At 32.5% G+C, this 24,279-nt stretch overlaps 1 protein-coding gene and 2 long non-coding RNA genes across 3 annotated transcripts; all 3 read right to left on the reverse strand.

The window, feature by feature from the left end:
- Window positions 1–41: 41 nt before the first annotated feature.
- LOC127839626 (uncharacterized) lies at window positions 42–4,650 on the reverse strand. The gene is made up of 5 exons (XM_052368012.1): window positions 4,313–4,650; window positions 3,794–3,848; window positions 3,507–3,573; window positions 2,272–2,423; window positions 42–221 (listed from the first exon to the last, which is right to left on the reverse strand). The coding sequence occupies exons 1-5, from the start codon at window positions 4,648–4,650 to the stop codon at window positions 42–44; spliced, it is 792 nt and encodes a 263-aa protein (XP_052223972.1).
- Window positions 4,651–4,990: 340 nt separating this feature from the next.
- LOC127838494 (uncharacterized) lies at window positions 4,991–6,699 on the reverse strand. The gene is made up of 4 exons (XR_008029834.1): window positions 6,592–6,699; window positions 6,288–6,343; window positions 5,260–5,389; window positions 4,991–5,125 (listed from the first exon to the last, which is right to left on the reverse strand). It is a non-coding gene; the product is annotated as an uncharacterized LOC127838494 (long non-coding RNA).
- Window positions 6,700–8,210: 1,511 nt separating this feature from the next.
- Window positions 8,211–21,529, reverse strand: LOC127838495 (uncharacterized). The gene is made up of 3 exons (XR_008029835.1): window positions 21,455–21,529; window positions 8,643–8,703; window positions 8,211–8,353 (listed from the first exon to the last, which is right to left on the reverse strand). It is a non-coding gene; the product is annotated as an uncharacterized LOC127838495 (long non-coding RNA).
- Between the last annotated feature and the right edge of the window lie 2,750 nt (window positions 21,530–24,279).

The following is a 24,279-nucleotide window of genomic DNA, read 5'->3' on the forward strand; positions in this document are numbered from 1 at the left end:
TTTCCTGAGCAGTGCAAATATTTGTCCTAAGCAGCAATTGACTACATAAATGTCTTATTAAAGAAAGTGTTTAAAAGCTTCTTTGAAGATTGACGACTTACATCGTAATATAACTTCTGCAAAACTTCGTTTGTTACTTTCAATTCTGTTCGAAGAAGCAGTTCAACAAAGTCCGCTTGATCATTGGCCAATGTTTCGAACAAAGTATCAGCAATTATTGCCTGAAAATAGAATCTGTGCCTGTGAGATCTTTAGTATTTGGGCTTACATTAATATTTGGGGACAAAACAAATCTCATAATTATATATAGAAACTGAAAATGGCTTTCTTTTGTTAAATTAATGCGGATTAACTACAACCAGTAGTTTACGTTAGCTTAAGTACAATAACCATAACAACATATGTTCCCAGTTCTAACAGACTGTAATGATATACCATGCAAACATAACAGAACTTAGCATAATGCACTATGGTGGTTGATTTCAGCTATATAGTTCTTGTCTGTTTTCCGGTTTGAATGGCGTTAACACGACAACACTCCAGATCGACAAATATACGTGTCGAAAAAACAAGAGAAGATACTGTATATTTTGGCCTCTCCAAATGTTGGCGACTTTCAAGCCCACAAACACATCGTATCGACAATTTAAGAGCGCCAAAACGACACATAAATCTCCCACGTTCTTGCGTCCGTTCGTTGGCAAGTTGGTGCCTCTGATGTGTCGGTCCGCCGTGTTGGTGGTTAAAAGGGCATCAAAATATCAACGTCGAGAGCAGACCGATACGGCAATTAAAACGTGTGTCGTCCCATCGTTTAGACGAGTTCGCGACATCCGCGTAGAACGCGTCAACACGACGAAAAGACGACACATAGTAATAACAAATAAAGAGCAGATGAAGAAGAAGTAGAAAAATAAGAAGAACAACAATAATAACAAGAACAATAATAATAATATCAAAGACACATTTTCTATTGCAACAAAACAAGACCTCGGGGCAAACATCTCATACAAATAACCAAATATATAGTATGTTTCCTTAAATTAGAAATAACGAAACTCCAGAAACATGTTTATGAGAAAACTATTATATATGCCTTATCATAAACATACAGATAACAACAAATGCTATGAAAAAACAAAACACGTTATATATTATTACATGTAATTTAAATGGATGCGAAAAGCGTACACGTTTATAATTCAGCGTAGCCGTCTAACCCACGTTTCGACCTAATTCAATGCCCAGTGAATGTTGGAGCAATTTAGCCGGCAGTAGACCCGAAGAGATAAATTCTTATATAACATTGGATGATGTGAGAGAAATCCTTACAAAACAAAGGCTGCAAACCTGCATTCTTGTATAGCGCACATAATGTACAAAAATCATCATACAACAAAATAGACACAAATTTTTTATCCAGTTAACGTGTGGATATCGACGTTGTGATAAGAATAAATGTGTCAGTATGAATATTATTTGTCCTGTATTTGATGTTGTTTATTATGTAGCCTCACTGTTATTTATTATGAAAAAATCTCGAATTTCATGTATACATGCAATTTTTTTAAAGTATTCATTAATTGCCATGCATTATGTGAGATGCGTGCACTTTCTTTAAGTCCAGTAAATTCCTCCTCAATGAATGTCAGGGTCAATTCACTGTTAGACTGTCTTTTTGGTAAATCGTAAATCTATAAACGCGTATATACTGATAGGGTAGTCTTGATTTCCAGGTAAACAATAACTTAAAAAATCATCATTGAACACCTGTTAAGAATACATTGCGATTGTGTGAAATATATGTAAAAACATCATTTAAAAATACTGGTAAATGTCATGTATTTGCACACGAACTACAATCACTTTCGGAACTTGCAGTATGTCATGTTAAGAGATAAGGGAGAAAAATGTATCAACAGTCATAATTTGTTATAAATTTATATTCGTATGTACACATAGACAATAGTGGTTACAATTGTAAAACTGTTTTTGCTGTAGTGCACACATGTACATTTTTACACAAAAGGTACTGCATACAGAGCGACCCGATGTCAAATTACAATACATGCGTAATATACCTATAGTTTTATAAATATAGATGCTTAAACATTTCATTAAACTGTTGGAAAACACAAACATGCTTAAACATACTAGTCTGCGATTTCCAAAACACACTCATTACTTAATTGTGTTATGTTCATTATGTGTGAACTATATATTGAAATCATTTTATAATTTGTATTGTTACTGCATTACACAAATGCTTACATTGGTCACACGTGTCAAAGATTCTGTTTCATCGCATGCAGACATCGGATCTGGAAACTGTATCTCATTTTGAGCAAAATCGAATTTGTTCCATCTCCAAGCAAGAGATAGCAGCAATTTCGTAGTGCAATTTTGGCAAGTGCTAGTGTGTGCTGTTAAAAAACACAATAAAAAATACACAAGCTTATTATAGTAGTCTAGTAAGAAGGATTGATTCTTAATAACAGTGTTAAAGTAAACAAGAGCTGTGTTTGGGAAACACAATGCCACCTACTGCACTTTGGAGCCATATCCCAATTGAAATCATCATATAAATTACTTGATATTTGACAGAGTTACGGTCGTTGTATAGGTCAATATTTGAAAGTATTTTAAAAAAAAGTCCGGGAAACTGTTATTTTATAGTAAATTCCAAGGCACGTAACTTCGTCAAATATCAATGGACCAGAAAAAACTCAGCCTTGATGTCAAAGTCATGCAGGTAGGCTCACACACCATCGATCAGGTAAGATTCTGAAAACGTTTCGGAAAACAAACAGGACATTTTAACTTTAGAGCAAATTTTTAAGCCCAAGGTCCGTTACTTCGTTGTAAATCAATGGACCTAAACGAAACACGAACTTGATCTGTAAGTCATGTAGGTAGGGTCATATAACAAAAATAATAATCAGTATATGAAAGAGGTTTGGACCAAATTCGGAAAAGTGTTTTTTTTAAATAAATGTTTCTAAGCCCAGGGATCGTAACTTCGTCAAAAATTAATGACTAGGAACGCAACTGAAACTTTATATGTAATGTAGGCTCACAAACCAAAAATCAGGTCAGTATTAGCAAGCGTTTAGAAAAAAAAGTCTGGAAAACTGTTATTCTATAACACTTTTTTAGTCCAAGGATCAAAACTTCGCAAAAAATGAATGAACCGGAACGAAACTCTATCTTAACCTGTACGTCATGCAGATAGACTCGCACACCAAAAATCAGGTAAATATCTGGAAACTTTATGGAACAAAAACTCCGTAAACGGAATGCCGGACGGACGGGCAGACGGAGAGACAGACGGACGGACGGAAAGTGCGACTGCTAAATGCCACCATACAGGGGACATAAAAACACAATATGTGAAATCAGAATTGCTTAAACCATTGTTGCGAAATTGTGTGTGTATATTAAATATGTAAAATGTATAGGCTATAAGATTTCGATCTCTATAATTTCATTGAAAAAGAAGATATTACCTTTCTTGAGAGCTAATAGAATGGCATACTGTAAGTCAGTCGTTTCTGATTGAGAGCAAATGTTTACCTGAAAATAAAAGTATAATAATAATAACTTCTACTACTTCTACTACTACTAGTAATTGTCTTAGACTACTACTTCTACTAATATTACTAATACTTATAGTACAAATTCTAATAATTAATAATACTTATAATGAATACATACTTATTAATTATTTTACAAATGCATACGTTATTTAAATCAAATTGAATTTGTGAATTTTATTTATAAATAGTTGTCTTACATATTTTGTTTTTTTGAGAATGTCTGTAAGCAAATGTTCACATTCTTCTTTGTCACTGCAACAGACATTGCTTCTTTGGAAGACAGACTACACAAACTATACAAAACTTTCAAATTATGCACTGTTTTTTCAGAGTCATCGCTTCAAATTGAAACACTACAAGGTATGTATTTGGAATATATGGCACAAAGTGTAGTACGCTTTTGTAATTATTGATGTACAAATGAATCCCATATTAACACACACTTGCTGGATTTAATTTTTGAAAGTAGTTTTAAATCCGTAAAATTAGATATAAAAGCGAGCGACACTTTTGACAGTTACACAGTCTTCTGCGAACTTAAGAAATACACCTCAGAGTTGAATTATTTTAGTGATATTCATCTTTACTGGGTAAAAGTAAAGTTATTTATTGCATATTCATACTTTATAAAGTTTTCAAACAGACCAAATATTGAAAGTATAGTATTAAGTTATATGGTATGTTAATAGTTAAGCAATTGTTATGGGTTAACATACATGTCGGTGCAACGTTCATTTTGATTTCGGCATGCTGCTTTTAAGTCATCTTCAGATCCCGATCCTTGTATGAAAACCACCGGGATTTTGTGGATAACAGCGAAGTGTGCCTTCTTTAATACAGACACATCAACCCCGACAACAACCACAGCACAACCTAAATTGTCAGGATTCTTACGTTTGCAGTCAAAGCTTTCGACACCTCCCACACGCAGGTAAGAGTGTTTGGTTGAATGTACACTCTTTCTTGTTTTTCTTCTTTTTTTGGTGTTATCATGATCCTGTCCAAAACACAAAATACTTGCAAGGTGATTTAAACTACATGCAAATGGATCCATATATAGAATAAAAAATTATGTTATATGTTTTGCCTCAAACGAAAAAAACAAATCAATGAAAAAAATCCATTATAATAAAGCAAGCAAGAATTCTAGACGATTGTTACAATGCAAAGCCCACCATTACATCACATGACAGCTGTGCAATTATGTCACTTCACACAATTTGTGAAACTATTTGAGATGCCTGGTATTAGTCTTTTTCTTATAAATAATCATACTCGAAAGATCAAAAAGCGATTGATTCATGGATAACTGCGTTTTTCGGATGTTGATAAGAATTGATCAGGAACAACGTAATACAATTTATTTAAATACAGTAAACCTGCTTAACATCCTACCAGTCCAAGAATGCCAGCACCAAACGTCTCTTCAAAATCGAAAATTGGTTTCTTGTTGGGACTAAAACTGCTTTGTTTTACCTCCTTGAACTCACAGGCTTCGTCTTTAGTACTAAAGCTGATAACCCACGTGCCTTAATACAAATCAAAAGCTAATGACTTGAAACAATAATGTATCGTTTTATAAATGGAGTCTTAAATGTTGTTCTGTTTGTGTTATTTGTTTTTGAACATTAAAAAGCATAATTAACATAATTGTGTCATTTACCTTTGCTATCTGTTATTTCAGAAAGTGTTGTTAGCAAATGTTGATGGGCGTCATTAAGTTTGATCCCTTTCTGTGTTGTCTCGATAACAGATATAATGAGGTTGACATTAGATGCTTGTATTATTTCGGTCTGGAAAAAAGTATAACGTATTGTATTTACAATGGTATGTATATTTGTTTCTGTGTATATACACGAGTTTATATGTTATTATTTCCTTGTCGAAAATAGACCAATATAAAAACACGATTTTAAAAAACAATACACTGCGAAAAATTAACGTTCCACGCAGGTATCTTTTTTGATGAATTATAAATGATGTTTGTTCATATTCAGTAGATTTTCAAAGCGAGTGAGCACAGAAAAAGAATAATAATGCTTGAATAAAACATAATATACATCAGGAAAAAATATTATTTATATATGATCACAAAAGCATTAAAGTCCAAAATCTACCGAAACCAGGACAATGTTTTATGTAACGCTTTCTACCGTTTGTTTATACTTTAAACGGTTATACTGGATTATTTGAATATTAACGTCATGACGAAAAAATAATAAGGTCATTTCAAAGTGAAAAAGTGAACATTATAAATAATTACTGCTTCAAACAATTAATTACCGGTTGTTAATCTCTTGTATTTGCTGATCAAACACATGAGATGATAAAACGAATGGAAGATTGTAAGTATGCATTTTAATGTTCAGTAAGTTGCAATCCTATTTCTTTACATTATCATCTTACGATTATATTGTAAAATAGCGTTTCAAAGTCATACAATGACGATGCTGATTTAAATAATTGAACCATTATTTATATCCGGAGCTCCTCGATGTATGAATAATACAAATTAGAATTACTTTGTGTTTACAAAATATAGTATTATTGTCTTTTGAACCGTGTCGGATTATTTGCAAAAGCATTGTGTTCATCGGCGTTTGTCTTGATCGATCGTTATAGGGATCCGAAAAATGAAACGCCTTCCTCAAACGTGCGTATTGCTACCATACCATGGTTGTGTTGTATTACCTGTGGTGTTTCCTCTTCAATTGGACATGAATGATGTTTCGTCCGCATTGTATGACCTTTAAGTTCAATAGGATGTTGACTAAAACTCTAAGAAATGTATGCACGATAAAATGACACTTCTTTTCATACTTATGTATCAATAAATAATTACTGGAAATCAAATAGGCGAACCATGTGAATTAATTATTGAATGATAATGACTATTAAAAGATCATATCAGGTAATTAAAAGTTATTATGTGGCACATGCTTAAATTACAATTACTAAAAACGGCATTTTATTTTTATTTTTTATTAGATATTACCATGACATCTGCGGTAGATATTCAGCTCTTGTGCTCGACACACAGTCTGTTGATCAGTAAATATTTGTGTAACTGTATTAGGGAGCTCAGGGCTCGGATAAGTCCTTTCTGAAAAGAAAAACAAATGTTTCATGTTTGTTGTAGAACCAGCAATTGTGTCTATGTGCTTTGATAACAGATTAGTAATATGTCCCGATAGAGTTGTCTTTTGTACATGAATGGGTTTATTATTGTATCGCATACACGTATTTGCATTTGTGTATGACTTTAATTTTATTGAATTTCTGGTACTACTGCTTCTGAACTAGTATTCTAGATTGTTTGACTCATCAACGTTTTATCTGTTTTCTTAGGAAGATATCATATATACTCGCTTAAGTAAGTGTTGCGCCAGCTTTTTATATTAGCGATATTTTAACCTATCACCGGCACTATGCTATTATGCGGATATTGTACTGTTCAACAACTTGTTTTCATTGACATTCCGAAACTTTCTGTCTATGCAGATTTATTTTGAAAGAAAGTGAATTCATATCAGAAGGGGTTGATTGATGTTTATTATTATCTCTTCCGCTGATAGCAAATAAAATCAAAACAAGGCCGGTGACCCTATGTTTTTAGTTCATCTTACACATAGTATTTGTTTTTATTCCGTGCAGATACATTTGTAGAAATATATATTTTGGGGGAAAAGTCGTAAAAACTGCCGCATCTGCCCTAGATGGTACACATTTCAATAAAATGTGTATACCGTTACACAATTACCGTTTGTGTGTATGGACGAAAAACGCTACACAGTCTACGTAAAATGTACTGTAATTACATAAGGAGGTTCGATGAAATGAAATTGAAAATCAATTTTGGTAAATTAAATAACGTTTATTTCTATTGTCGTTGTTTTGGTTAGTATTTAGTCCTTGAGCTGGTATATGACCCTGCTCCCCCCCGAGAGGGAATTTTCAAGGTTATGTTTTTCTTCACCCTCTAGGTAGGTTGCATCTCCTGACAAAAATAACAGAGTTACATAACTTTGAAAAGCATATCCCTTATTTTGCCTTTTTACTTTTTTCACTTTGCAATACTGCTTCTATTTATTTTATACAGCAATATTCTTGTTAAATAACTGGAGTCCCAGCCTATTTTATCCAATTAAGACACTGTAAATGAGAAATTTATGTGCATCGTATCTTAGATACACACACTCATAAATATCAACTATCTTTATAGAAAAATTACCTCCCTTTGTTTTTTATCAGGTTTTGGTAACTTATAAAAACATCTAAATGTTTTTGTCAAAAATGAGGGATAATTAAGATGTACTATGATGTTTTATGAACAAGTTTTGCGTATATACTTCAGGGCTTGTACTTCTTTATTTTTTATTACAGCTTTCAATTCAGAAAATTGTCAATGTACAAACAGAAAATAATTTATGAAAAGAAATCTACGTGTCTAGAGATGCCGTTTTATTTGTTTCTATAGTGCAAAAGTAGTCGGACAGTACTAGTGCCCGGATAAATTGGTTAAATTGTCTCTTTTCAGACACTTACTATGAAAAAGCCAATTAAGCTAAAACAATGGAAGTGTGACCATTTTTACCCCAACTCCGTTTCACTTGCCTTTTTTCGTGTAACACTGGCCGCTCCAAAAATTTGGGGCAAAATCCCCACAAAGGCACTGACCGTTACAAGTTTATTGAGTGGATATATAATTTTAGATAAAGAAGTATGTGATCTTCGTAACTGATCTGTAACTGACCGCCCTGAAAATATACAAATTATCAATACGCCTATTTAATAATAAGGTTAAAAGTTATAGGTGGTTACCGTGGTAACCATACTCAATAATTATACATACACATCAAACTAATATTCATCTTTAAAACATAATGGTATGCTGTGTGGTGGCTCCAATCAACATATTAACATACAAATGGCATATTAAGATAACATATTAATTATCTTAAAACATAGGTATCCTGAAAACAACACAGAGACAATAACAATAGTGTTTATACATCGTTACTTTGACAAACTGCACATATTACTTACGGAGTATAAGCTACTCTCGACCTGGCCTCTCTCAGCCTTGGGGAGGTTAGCACTGTGACTGCTGTAATATTAATATTTCAAGGTGAAAGTGATGTGCAACAACCAATGTAAAAGTTATTGACAGCCCAGAGTTTTATCAAAATGGAAAGAAGAAAATAGAAGCAAGTTGGGCCATAAATGCAGGAAATACGCAGGGGCAGATACCTTTACACAAAGATGACAATACCTGTCACAAAGATGTTATAAAACATGAAAGATTTCCATTGATATTCGAGCCTTCAATCTCGAAATATAAAACCGAGAATCATAAACCGGAACCCCTGTGTGTCGAACTAGTCACAACCGATACACTACCTTACATACAATAAATCGGTTACACAACACTAATTTTATAGACCTGTTACATTCTCTCCCTCTCCGAAAATGAAGTCGTCACGACTTGAACCTAAGCTCACAAATATTAAGCACAGAAACATCACCGATACCAAACTGGTAGTAATCTTACTTATCACAGTAAAATGATAACTTCTAATAAGTAATTAATTACTTACTACTCTAGCCATGCAACTGTTATTGAATTGTTATTATTATGATTATGTACAACCTTTCCTCATAATAATGTCTAGTATTTACAGTATTTACTGTCTCTGGTTAATGTCCAAAGTGCAAGCTAATCTGCAATAAAGACAAACGCAAAATTCATTAAAAATAACATATGCATTCACTTAAAAAATATTTTAAAAACAAATAAAAAAATACAATTATCAGTTTATGTTGCTCTCCCCTCTCTTGATAATTGCTCCTGCAATAAAATGAAAAGTATTAGAATACAAAACTACTTTACAAATACTCATGTATCGCTCACCAATGCATAAATCATACAAGTTTAAAATCAATATAACAATTATCATTGTTTGAGCAATGCTCTTAACAATTCAGCATTACTATTAGTACTTTGTAATTGAATTTCTAGCAATCTGGTCATATCCTGTTGCTGTCCAACATGGTAGGACTGAAACCAAACTGGTTTCTTTCTTGTTCTTGTTGAACGTCTAGGTTCCATAGATGGACCTAGATCAGATGCAGCTTCTATTTGGTCTTCTACTGGGTTTTCAATTTACTTGTTGTTCCCCTTCTTGTCCATCGGCATCAATTTCTTCTTGTTCTACTTCTTCCATTTCTGTAGACACAAAAGATGACTTAGTCGCTCCTTTCTCTTTGCTTTGTTGACCGGCCGGTCTGTCTGTATTCTTTTTTACTACATAATAGTTGTCGGAATCCGAGTCACTCGATTCTTCATGACTGAAGTTTTCTACACTTTCAGATTTTGTAGAATCACGATGAACATTATCTTTTTGATTTACATCTACAATGTCATCATTCTTGTATTTCACTTTATTTCTAGGTCTTGGAACTGGTTTCTTTACCACTGCTTCCTCTGCTGCATCTTGGTTTTCTTATTTCTTTAATAGTAAAAGGTGATTGCGGTGCAGTGTTTTTTTTCATTACCGCCTGTACTTTTCACCACGTTGACAGAAATGTCCTTATTTGGTTGAATGATTAAATCAAAAATCTCTTCCTCAAATTTATCAGCCAATTTATGTGGTTTCTAAAATGCAAGGACTTTTACTTATACTTTGTCACCAACATTTATAGTGACTGCTTTTGCCTTTCGATCATAATTACTTTTTTGTTTTGATCTGGACTTGTTCAATGTTTGATCTGCAATTTTCCAGCATGTTAGTTGTCTTTACTTTAAGTCTTTAACATACTCATTAGACACCAAATCATCATTGTCAATGTCGTGTGCTTTAGCACAGTAGCTCGAGGTCTATAAGCGAATAATAGCAGACTGGAGGTCAAAGGTTATAGTATATTATAGTATACTATGCTCGGGGTCAGAATCGCATTTGATAATAATTAATTTACTGTTACAAACCAATCTTTTTATCAATTGCAAATCATAAAGCTGAGGAGCTTGAGGAAAATTATATTATATTTTATTGTGTTTTAAATTTATTTTCATTTATATTATCTGGAGTCATACTTAAAACCCGAAGCTCGATCGACCTACACGCTAAAAATTAACTTGAAACCTAGCCAAAAGATATATGATTATGGGAAAAGATGTGTTGTTCATTTTGAAAGTACAGTTAAAGAAGAGATACATTCACTGACAGATAAAGGTTTTCAAAAACTCAAAGATATAGCTTAAACAAGGTTGACATACATATCCTCACAGCATGGACTAGACCATTTGACTAGTAATCAGCCTGAAAAATTGGATGTTGAAAAGTATTGAACACACAGACGATGTTACCAGTTGTTCACCAAGTTTTGTCATGTTTAAAATCGGCTGCATTCAATACCGGATGATAATAACGATCAGCCATAAACATCTAAGTACGGGCGTGTCTCCTTAGATGCTCCTTGTGGTTACGTTCTGTTTCCAGTGAAAAGTTGCATTTTTTTGTGACAATAGCATTATCAAAGTTAAGGGTTGCAAGCAAAAATTGCCTAAATTTGTTGCAAAATGTACCGAAGAATCTATTGAGTTAGCAACGATTGAACAGTCTGATAAATGAATGCTTTGTAAAGTTCATGATCAAGACCTTATTGCTCGTGAAGCAATATACCATAATGCATGCAGAGAAATTATACAAGATCTGGGACACGCCATGAAAGTCATAAATGTTCAGAAGCAATCATTCATCAATCCATGCACACCAAAGCTTTGAAGTTCATAAATAATTATGTTCAAGAGCATATTTTGCTAGGACATAATGTTGAACGGCTCACATATATACAATGAAAACTATAAAACCTATACACGCAAAGATAAAATGTCAAAACATTTTCAGAAAAAAATCCGACTTTGGCTGCCGGAATCTTTAAGTTCAACATCCGACCTAGTATTGTCGGCCCATGTAGAGTTATAGGGCGATAGAAAAGGTTTTTAAATGTGCTGCATCTGACGAAAGATGACTTTTTGAAAGAGATATGTTCTTGAATCTTTCCAAAATTTTCATGTTCAATGCTATGGCCACCCACATCAAAATGTATACTTTCAGGGGAACGGTATCTTCCAACAGAGGTTTTCAACTTCTTTTGGTATGTTATATCCGCTAAGTCAAGCATGAAATTCAAGGCAGATCATGATAGCGGAAACGTTTTACAATATGCAAAGTCCTTTGCTGAAGATGAATGTTTTGCAGTTTTGGTGAATCGTTGATGCCAATGGCTGTCCGTAATCTTACAGGAAATCAGAACTGATAACACTTTTCAACCGCTATGGTAATGCATAATCATATACACGAACAATGGAGCTTGAATCAGCCATGTGTAACGCTGTCAATAATTCAGGAATGATATTACCAAAAAACATATCAACTGGAAACAATAATGTTTTCCGCTTTTCCTGGGATAACATCGAGTTTAATAAAGAAATACCATGCTGGGACAACACATTTCGCATATGACATTGTTTTTTACTTCCGCTTATTACAACTGTGTGTTATAGACTTGCAGCCGGGATGTTTATTATATCGATATATCAATTAAATGGTTAAAGGGTCTTTTCGCGGGTAAATTGACAAATTTAAAAAAAAGTTGTTATAGATTCGCAAATTTTCGTTTTAGTTATGATATTTGTCTGGAAAAAGTAATTCTAAACATTTACCATGCTCTAAAATATCCATTATATGCATCTTTTGATGATTTAAAACACCTGAATATAATGAAGCGTTGCAACGCGAAACGATTGAAAAATTTGGGAAGTTCTGTTGTTTTCCTTATATTTTGGGCGACTACGAGGATTGCTTATATAAGTAAAAAATTCATCCGCTCATAGCATGGGCCCTTATGTTCAAGTGATCTAAGCGGGAGACATTTTCCTACAGGACTCCAGGGGTCAGTGGTTCGAGCCCAGTTGAGGGTTACTTTTGTTCCTTGAATATTTTTATGCCCAATGTTTAAAGTTAGCAAATAAAAGCATTTAATGACAAGCTTCAATATATGCCAAAATCTGTGAAAAGGCCTTAAACTTTGCAGGTTATGTTTGACATTCAGTCTTGTTTACTGTTTATATTCATAAATAAAACAACAAGACTGAACTGTTAAACATAACCTGAAAAGTTAACCATTAAACTCACCAGATGTGAAAAATACAAAAATCGTGTAAATATATTTTTATAAGTTTATATTATTTTGGTAGTTGACCTTCTTAGATGCACGTAGATCACGAAATCGTATTGCTTTTTGTGTTTATCTACTAAGCATGTGAGTATTAGAATACAATTGCAAATCCCGAAATATTGTGACACGGTTTGCTTAAAATAAAACTAAATTAAAAAAAATATGCGTATTAAGCAAATTTACTGGATTAAAGAAAAGGATTTTATATGTATAAAGTGCAAATATTTGTTTTATATAAAAATAAACTTGTATTATGTACATCTAATTGAAAGCAAATAATTTACATTGTGAAATAAGTTTACCTAATACCATGCCGTATTTGCCCGTCGCAGGTGATCTTTTTAGACGCACGAAGATCATGATATCCCGTTACTATATGTGTTTTATCTACTTAGCATGTGATTATGTAACTACACTTGTAAATCTCGTTGTCTTTTGACAGTGTATGCTTAAAATTAAACTAAAGGTCTTAAGCTAGTAGACTGGAGTTTTAGAAATAAAGTACACTTGTCAAGTTAACTTAAACAAATGGAAATATTTGTTAAAGATTTTACAAGGAACTTTTACAATGTACATCTCATTTAAAGTCAATATTTATTTTATGAAAAAAAGCTAACGAAGAAGGAATGCCGTATTTGCCTCATGTAATTCAACTTGAACAAAAAGTACGTGCACAAAGATTTCATACAGGCCTGAATTTTCTCCTCCTTAGGTTCAATTTCTCCCCTCATTGTTTTCTGATAAAAAACAACACTAACTAATGAAAAAAAAATGTGAAAGTGCAACGTTAGTTAGTGTATGTACCTATGCAAGTAACTGACAACTACCCTAATTTAATCAGCGGAAGGGGGAGAATGGCCGAATACAGGATTTTATTTCCAATCACCACACAAGTTTTGTGACCGGTTCGGGGATCAAGCTCGGGTTTGAAGTCCAGCGCTTTACCAACTAAGTTATCCGGTCCTGAGGAATACTAAGTGTTGATTATTGATGACCGCTTAAATGCATTAGAAAAGGCACTTTTGGCGTTAGCGGAATATTATGCTTATGGTTGAAGTAGTATCGAACAAAATTATTATACACATTGTTAAAAAACTTTTAACACATATCAATGTCTTGTTGCTTTACTCTTTTCGTGATTTGTTATCATAAACTCTTATCAGGAACTGGACGCGTCCGTAATTTAGCGAAAGTAATGCTAACACCACAGCAGTTTTGATACGCGTAAAGTAAGAAATGTGCGATACAATGAACAGGAACTGCTCGTTCGCATGTTTGAAAGCATATTTGATAATAATGAAGCGTAGACATTTTGATCTTTGATTTGGCAGTTTAATTTTGTTTCTTCAATTGTATTCGAACTCAACATATCGATCATTTCCATTTGCTAAATGCTGAATGATCGTGTTATGAAATGAGATTTGCTAGGAACCAAATAGTCAGTTTCACCTCTCAAACTGATACGCACGTTTGTATAAGAAAAAAAAGACATTATAAATTATCGTCATGTTTATACATCATATCACAATGTTGTGTTTTGGTCATACTTGTGTATGTTTAACCATAAATAATACAACAATCTTTTACAGAAGAGTTTTCCGGTTTTAATCATGTTTTGGTTTGTGTTGAGGTGTATGAATGTGTATTCCATAGGCAATTGACAGCTGTATGTACATAAAATACAAGATCATGTAAGCAAACACTTTCTACCTGCTTTCTTTCCGGTACTCTTTCCTGATAATCATGTGGAATTGTATTTCATTCTATAATGCTAGTACATGTGTCTTACCTATCATTAATTTGAAGCGTTACGCGCATGGTCTGTTAAATGGTGTTGTTAGTTGCTTGCCATATTTCGACCAAACTTTCTTAACATTGTATTTATTTACTCCTTTTAAACTGCGTGACGGATTACGCTCAAATGATCACAGCTGAATAACCTGACTGTGTAGATAGTCATTCAGCAATGATTTTTGGCTGCAACCAATTTCATTAAATTATGACAAATAGTCTTTTTGTTTACGTATTTAGTTTATAAAAGTTTTTTTTATAGGTAGCTAGTCCTCTTTAGATGTCTAGTAGATTTGTCTTATTGTGCCGTCTGAGGCATCGGTGTCTTTCACACATCCAGTTAACAAAAGCATGCTCACTTTGTAGGTAATTCTTCAAACTATATCACTATCATGTATTGTATCGCATATTTGACAACATATATGTTGCTGAAGTTAAACTTGCTTCTAAAATATTATGTACCGATCTATGAAACTAAATCTCAATAAGTCTTGCTGACGAGCGTTTGTTACATTTCCAGATAAAACATTAACATGTTTAATTAAATGAACATGTTAACTTAGTTTGGAATTTGACAAATGCATTGTCTATACATTTAAAATAATTCCAATATTAAGAAATTATATTGATAAATTATTTTGCCTTTTCTGAGATTGAAACCCAGGACTGCAAAAAATATCTCGCAAGAATTAGCCATGTAGGAATTTATATTTGAATAATTAAGTTAACAATAGTTAAAATGCTTTATTAAAAATTGAAAATTTAATGCTTAATTTCAAATATCAAAACATATGTCTATGTGTTGTTAAGTGTTGGGTCCTTTTTAATAGACCATGATTATATTGTTTTGTATATGGTTCATTACTTAATTATCTTAAATCTGACAACAGTTTGAGCTGAACAGATTACATTGCATGAAAAGAGGCGACTTTCAGTAGTTAAACATTTTCTTGCAAAAATGGGCTTATAATGATTCAAAGAATACATACTTGACCAGGGGGTATTGACCGAACCTATAGAAAAACAGTCATGAAAAGGGGCAGGTAAAATATACTCCAATGTTTACTTTCGCAGTTACATCAAAACACATATCGCCAAGAGGTAAGTCGCTTACCGGTATAAATAATGTTAAATACGCCTATCTTTTATGTCAACTCCAATTAAATCAATCATTTGCAATTTAAATGTTAAAACACTGTGTCGTTGTCGTGGATACTATGAAACTACACATATGTACTTAACGTTGGTGAGCCTTAAACACAGCCAATGCACTCAAACACTGTCTTCTTTAAATATTCACCAGGATTATATTTCGACTTTTTAATTCCTTTCTTGAAGAGTGAATATAACACTTATTAAATGCAAAACCAGAAATGGGTACTTGGCCCATTAAAAAATCTTTAATTTTGAAAATGAAATCTAAACATTATTTTGCGGAGTGTTTTAGATCAAATTACATATCATTTATAGGCTAACTAAATATAATGGTTGTTTGAATTGTTTTGTCAACATTTGGAGATATTTTTTAAAATGAATTCATTTAGTTGAACAAGTGGTATTACAATTCAGCCCCATTTAAACATATTATTCCATGCTTTACTAGCAGAAGTATAAAAAAACTAGCACCATTTGTTTTTTTCAATTTACCAAAATAAAAATGTCATGTTTAGAAAAATAGACTATTAAACAACTAAAACATGATTAAAACTGCATAGCCTGAAAATGAAAGTCGACATAATGGAGGAGGTACACTATACTTAATTTGTGATTTTATGATCAGATGGATACCATTTACTTCTGTAATGGATACCATTTACTTCTTTAATGGATACCATTCACTTCTTTATTACCTATAACATAACACTTACATTCTTTTTAATTTTCTCAACAAAAGATATTGTTCGTCAAGGCAAATGTTGATGTAAATCTTGATCTAAAGGCAAGTCTTGGTTGACATTGCATACTTTCATTATAAATTGCGAGCCATTTGCTTGGGTGAAAAAAACAAGGCTCGTGAAAAGTTACGTGACATATAAACATGGTTGTAGTGAATTAAACTGACTGACAAAAGTCATATCCAAAATAAATTATTCCACTAATTACCGTTAAAAGGCATTTTTGGTTTGTTTTGTCAAACATTTTTAGTTTTCTTTCATTAAGCTCGCATAGCAATGTAACACCTAAAACCATGAACGTGATCTTATGCAGATTATTTTCGGATAGTCGCGGGTTAAAAACAGCCACAAAATGGCCCAATATGTTCAATTCAGTAATTTGCCAAATCATTTGGGGGCAGTTTTCTTGTAGTTGAACTTTTCGAACAAAATTCATACCTGTAAGGATAATATCTTAAGTGAATAAGCCCGCTTATACCAACTGTTTAAGAATTTAAAATTTAAAAATTGATGACATTGTAAAATAATCGATTGCGTCATGTCCGGGTTGATGCTACAATGTGTAACTTACAAACTGGAAAACATTTGTATATTCCTAAACGTGTAAATCTCTCTTCAACTCGTCGGATAAATTTATGTCCACAAAGAACAAACCTAATATTCTGTTTATTTCAATGTGTACATTATATTAATAAATCAATAAGCATACCATAGTCCTCCCAGAGTTTATGATACAAATTTAATGTTGCGCGTCTGTTGTCGAAATGCAAAATTATGTTTTACTACAAAGGAATGTGCTTATTTATATCAAACATGAAAATTTTAATTAAGTTGAAAGTGTCCATTTACTTTTTACTTGAATATTACATTTTAATCAAAACTCTGCAATAAAGTATGACTTACAGTGGAAATACAAATTATATTAAAAAATAGAATCAAAGTTCTAGTGATGTTTCTGCTGCAGCTGCTGATGATGATGATTATTATGATTAAAGCGATGATGACAATGATGACAACGACGACGATGATGCTTATGATAACGATGGCAATGATAGTGCTTGTGATTTATGATATTTGATAATGCTGTCTCCAGCTATTGGTAATGATTGTGGTGCTGATGGGAAAACAATCAGAAGGAAGAGATAACAGTGGAGGATCAAAATGTTGACACGAAAATGCGTTGCGACAGAGATGTATATTTCCCATAAGTTGTGAAATAATAATGCGTATTTACATTGATCAGAACGCAGAATACTAAGCCAAAAAACGCATTCGTCTCAACTTCAAAAAGTCTTCAAAGTCTTAAGGTTCCCTAAAAATAGATTTAACCCCATCTTCATTCAAATCCTTTATGCTATTTTTTAATAAAGAAACGCTCACGAAGTTTTATGTTAGAAAACGATGCAAGTCATCACTCCCCCCCCCCGCCGCCAAAAAACAACAAACAGCCTAATGTCAGTCTGTCAATATTATTTTAATTCTGGAATGCATTCATGTTTTACATCAGCAGAAAGTATTTAATCCAACAGAAAACAAAACACAAGTTAAGAACACATTACACAGCCATGGTGTGGTGAATATGGTGTCCCTCTAGCGACCGGATGGTCACGGTTTCAATCCCCAATGTGGGAACGTTCTTTAGAACTCTCAAAATCCTTCAAGTACTGGATCTATTTAGGGAACGGACTCGAGAGAATCAAAGAGGCATTCAATGTAATCGAGATAAAACAAATAGGTTTAAACTTAACAAAAACAAGAAAATAATATTATTAGTAACACGACTTCTACCCGAACGGTGTTATATAGGGTCCTTAAATTAATATTGGTTAGTAAGAAGCTGTGTATGAATTTATCTACGAATTTATCTAGCCTCGAACCATTCTTTCGTCAGCATCAACATAATAACAGGAGCAAAGTTACCTCTATTGTATTTTATACTTAGTCCTGTTCATCTCTGTGTAGTCTTTTAACGTGAATAACCTAGTATATCAAGACACAATTTCATGAACTGTAACTTAATATTATAATAGCCTAAACTGTCTTATTGATATGTTGGGTCGTTGAATAAGCACGAATTGAAAGGATTGTAAAGAAATGGTGTAAAATTTCAACGCCTTAAATACAGTCATTTTTTGGCACCAAAAAAATCGGTTTCGATTGATCGTCAGTATACATAATAATGTCATTCCAATATACTTCACAATAAACATTGGTGTCCTTGATGTTTTTATACGTTAAACAAATAAAATACACATGATTGTAACTGCGTTTGTTTTTAAAGATTAAATGACTATTTCTTGTGGATTCGTGAATTATTATTTCGTTTGTATTAACAAATTCATTTATCGTATTTGCTTACACTAGCTAATATTTCGTATAACAATCAATAAATATTTTAATGAGTAAACTTAAAAGTAAGAATTGACAATTAAAATCTACGTGTTCCATGATAGCAAGTCTGAATTCAATGGACAACTTAGCAGTTAAAGAAATGAAGTATATAAAAGTAACATTTTATTAAAACATTGCATTTCCTTATTTTTGCATTTCAAATTTATTTTAAACCAGATCGATCAAATATTTAAGGTTCACCAGTAATTATATAAATTGCATTTGCGAATTAGCATTTCTTACTTAGCATTGAGTTTAAACGTTCGAAAACGGGAACTAGTCAAGCGCATATTCTTGTTCACGATCGATAACTCTGAAGTAAAATCATTTTGTTAACTCCGATCTTAAAAGCCCTGACAAGTTGACTTTTCATTATGACTCGGATGTTTGATTTGGGACCAAATTTCGGAGGTGGGTGGGAAAATGGTATCGGTGTCACAAAGTTTGCGCCCTGACCGATCATTAATGTGTAGGGTTACGCGCATGGTCTGTTACATGGTTTTGTAAGTTGCTTGCCATATTTCGACCAAACTTTCAAATCTAAATGACGTTAATCGTTAAGAAAAAAACACTTTTCTACACCAGTTTTGGCTAATTAAAGGTCGTTTTACAGCTCTATCTGTCGACTTTGAAATATATTTTCCCGAAAAAATGTGTTAAGCTTCTCTTTGACTGCATGGCGGATTTGCTCATACATTCACAGCTTAAATTTCTTGTATAGATGATTGTAAACGAAGGAATTTGTGTGTGATTAAACAATTACGGCCATTTGTTATTATTTTCCGCTATATAATATAGTTCTAAACATTTTGTGCATAAACTCCTTTTAGTTGCGTGCCGGATTACACTCAAATGTTCGCAGCTGAATGACATGAATGTGCAGATAGTCATTCAGTAATGATTTTGGCTGCAACCAAAGTTGGCTTAAGTATGGCCCTTAGTAATTGTGTCTTAATTATTATTATATATATTTCATTAGTTTATTAAAATATTGTTTAGAGGTACCAAGTCCTCTTTGGATGACTACTGGATTTGTCTTATTGTGCCGTCTGGGGCATCGGTGTCTTTCAGACATCTGGTAAACAAAAAAATGCTAACATTGTAGTTGAGTCTTCACACTTTATCAATACCATGTACATGTATTGTATCACTTATTTTACAACAACATATGTTTATGTTGCTGAAGTAAAACTTGCTTTTAACATGTAATGTATCCCAATTAGTCTGGCTGACCAGCGTTTGTGACATTACCAGATAAAGCATTAACATGTTTAATTTAAGGAACATGTTAACCTATTTTGGTATTTGACAAATATCATTAAATCATGTTCTATACATTTAAAATAATCCCAATATTAAGAAATTAAATTGAGTAATTGTTTTGCCTTTTCTGAGATTAAAACCCAGGACAGCAAAATTTATCGCGCTACAATTAGCCATTCAGGATTTTATATTTGAATAGAGTATGTTTAAAGCTTTATTAAAAGTGCGTTTAATTATTTTCCAAATTTTTGATAAGAAGAGTAGCTTCACAAATGTTTACACTTATTTTTAAAAATGACGTATTGCAAGAATGTACACAATTCCCTTATATATAACTCCATTAGGACGAAACACGAAAACTTTGAGAAACATACTTGATAAGGCGACTTAATACTCTTCGGCCCCATGGAATCAATAAAAACGACATATACAAATAAAACATCTTAACGAAAAAATCTCACTTCCATTGTAACCATGTTAACGTAAAATCGATATAAAAAACATTTTTAGCTCCATTTTATATCACACAAGTGAATAGGTGTAAGTAATTTGTCACAAAAATAAAAATAAATATGACACAATACTGAATGTAAAACGTTCACTGCAAATTTTTATATTGTATTATTACATCGATATAATGAGCATCACGGGCGCCAGATTATAACACAATTAATTTTAATATGCGCAAATAAATAAATAAAAAATAAAACGACACATAACTATAAAAACAAGACTGAATGCAAAAAGTTAACTTCAATTTTTACAATTTCATCGATATCATAAACACCGCGGGTGCCAGTCCAAATCATACGGCCTAAATCAGTGTAAAGTTGTTTCCTGTGGCAGCAGGTTTTTACAAGACAATGGTTCTATTGTGCATTCGCACTGGAGAATCGTTAACTCATATCTGCATACACCCCTGGAGAAGACGTATAGTCCAAAGCGCTAGGGTATAAGATACTCATTTTTTACACTGTTTGAACAATTTCTTTCTCATATACATACTTATTTTTATTGTTCTTGTATCATCATAGGATCCAGTGTTTTTGAAAGTATATTCATTGGTCTTTTATTATTTTTCTATATATATATATTCGACTGAATAAAGTGTATTATATACATTCTATGTATAATTTAAAATATCAAAACATCATAAACATCCTAACCATACTACCTAGACTTAAATCATCTTTACATAAATTATTGTATTAACAAACAAAGTGAAAATACCACTACAGATATAAACTTTGCATCAATTATATGAAACTTACTACTTACCAGTTGCAAACTCCTATGGTCTTTTGAAGACAATCTTGCAATGACACTAACTACCACAAGTATACAGCTCCAAATGATATTGAACTTCAAAATTCTAATAATTTATTTCGTAAATCACGCTGTACAAATATTATAATAGTGATTATGTTATTATCGATGAGTGTAGTCGATCATTTTAGATACTATTCAGGTTTAATACAGGTTTATTTAACAAGTGTGCTTAACATTCATTGAGGTTTTATAACGGACGTTATGCCCTTGAGTGGTAAAACACGATCCTCGTTAAAATAAAATATCGACAGTAAGTTTTAATCAAATACTAAAGGAAATTTGAAATAAACCGAATAATCTAATTTATCATTCCACTGTACTTCAGTCAACGATTAAACCAATGTTAAGAGAAGCGATTAAACATACTCAGTGGAATTATATTCATATGTTTATTCTGTTAAGTATTGTTGTATTTTTTAAAATTCTTTTTACGTGTGTAGGACTGGTAAAACTTTGTGCAAGTACTATAAAGGGTGTTAAAATACTTTTTTCTGAAACATCTATGGGGATTTGCTGATGTTGAAATTCGTGCTAATTAATTGGCTATTTTTATTTTCCGGTTAAAACTTTTTTGAAAACTAATTGACGTTCAATAACATTCACACCCAACGGCGGATTTGGGAATTATTATCCCTGAAAACAACGTATTCACAGTTTGTCAAAGTGACAATTTAAAAAACAGAATGTAACAGATTCATAACAGAATGTATTACATGCCATGCCCTGTTTCCCATGTAATATTACCATTACGAATATTTTTATCTTACACATGTGTAATATACTTTTTAAGCGTTTCCATTGGCTAAGTTTTCGTTTATTGACCACTCGCATTTTGTTATTGACGTCACGAAATGTAAACAACAGTCGGGATTCAACATTATGTTTGCGCAAATATTTATTTAATTTGCTCATTTAAAAGCATGTGATAAAAAATATCTGACACTCGTTGTCATATCATACCATATTTTATTAAACTCGTCCAAAGGCTCGCTTACTAAGAAAATTCCTGAATTTGATAAATAAAATATGGTATGACATGACAACTCGTGCCAGATCCTATATATATGCATTACATCAAATAAAGTAAAACGACCATCCTGACTAAGAAAAAAATTTCAGTATGTATATAGATTATTATCCATGAATATCAATAACTTAACTCAATCGAGTGTCTCGTTTTTGTCGGTAATTTGAAAACATAAACGGATATTACTAACCATTTTAAAATATAATTACGTTGATTTCTTGAGTTTGAATGCTACTGAGGTAATTCGTAAGATTTTGAAAACTAAGATCACAAATTTGAAAATAAAAAAAGCAATATTATGATCAGCCTCTATTTAGGTGATATCGCTGGTTGAACGATTATAGATATTTAAAATCCACGTGAAAAGGTGTAATAATACATTTACATGAACAGGTGCCAACGCTGTTTCTTTGTATTTTCGTTTTTATTATTTCTTTGCCAAACAGTTTTCTTCAACAAATCAAACCATCATTAACAGATCAATGCAGCCCGTTATTTAAACGGTTGTAATTTGTGAAAATTGTGAGAAATGTATTGTTATATTTATTTTTGAATTTTGTTCCACGTGATGAATTTTATGTACGGAGAAGTATGGGGCTTCCATGCTGTCCATCTTTATGTATTAATTCTTTACAATATGCAATGAACAAATATATATTAAGATGCGTTAACAGTTTGTATTCACCACTGCAGCATTGCCATAATTTATAATTGTGTACTGGATAATGTTTGAACGTATGAAATATACATTTCACTAAACCCGTGGTGCTATACAGTGGCTATATATGATAAGACAAAAACAGTTCAGACTCGTAATACGTATTTATTTTTTGTTACAATTCGAATTATCAGAATGTAATAGTAGCAAACGCAAACAATGTACTTATGAATCAAGAACAATACAACTTATCCAGTGTAAACAGTGTAATATTGGCTATACGCATTAATTTTTGAAAGCATTCACATTGTTAACGGCACATACAATAATGGTTCATACTGACAAGCTTAAGTTAATTGTCTCAAATGAGAATAAAGAGAGTCGTGATGACACAAACTTTTTCTAAGCAGTCGAGTTATTAGTCTAGTAATTAAACCCTGCCCACCCCATATATGCCCGGAATAAAGTTTAATAGTGCATGTCTACTTACGAGTGTAGAGTTGTAGTTGGACAAATGGACATAAATAACGTCCAAATCCTTAACATGTATTGTATCGAACATTGCATGAGCAATACAAATTAACGAATGAGGAAGCTAATACAGATACAAGGCAATGCCATTATAAGCATGGATTGATGTACCTGTAAGGAGGATAACAATTACCAAATGAAATCATTGAATGTCCTTCGTGCAGAATTAAACATAATGATTAAAAAAAATCTGATGTGTACTTCTTATATATAACATTTATTTCGCATCTTGTGTAATTATGTATTACTGTGAATAAGTTTTCTTAGAAATGTATAAGACACTGGTGATGACACTTGTTTGGACGAAACCACTATATATTCTACTTGGTACAAAAAGACAACGGGCAATTATTCAGCCTAAACTGGGAACAGAAAAAATATTGTTTAACGATTTCTATACACGAGGGTCATTCAGCTGTGAAAGTTAGAGCAAGATCTGGCAAGCAGTCAAATAGGATTTGAGTACAAACGTTTTCGGGGCGTATATATATTCTATTGTGGAAAAAGGCAAATGGCCATAATGCAGCAAAAACTGGTCACAGTAGAAAGAAAAATCTA

The sequence above is a fragment of the Dreissena polymorpha genome, chromosome 7 (genome assembly GCF_020536995.1).
Source record: "Dreissena polymorpha isolate Duluth1 chromosome 7, UMN_Dpol_1.0, whole genome shotgun sequence".
Lineage (NCBI taxonomy): Eukaryota > Metazoa > Mollusca > Bivalvia > Myida > Dreissenidae > Dreissena > Dreissena polymorpha.

Bases quoted from the DNA above. Each gene is read 5' to 3' on its own strand.
- LOC127839626 (XM_052368012.1), bottom strand. From the start codon at position 4,650: ATGGATCCATTTGCATGTAGTTTAAATCACCTTGCAAGTATTTTGTGT. The intron at 3,849-4,312 runs GTATGTTAACCC...TGTCTGTTGCAG, and splicing joins AATGAACGTTGCACCGACAT to TGACAAAGAAGAATGTGAAC. The intron at 3,574-3,793 runs GTAAGACAACTA...TTTTATTTTCAG, and splicing joins TTCTCAAAAAAACAAAATAT to GTAAACATTTGCTCTCAATC.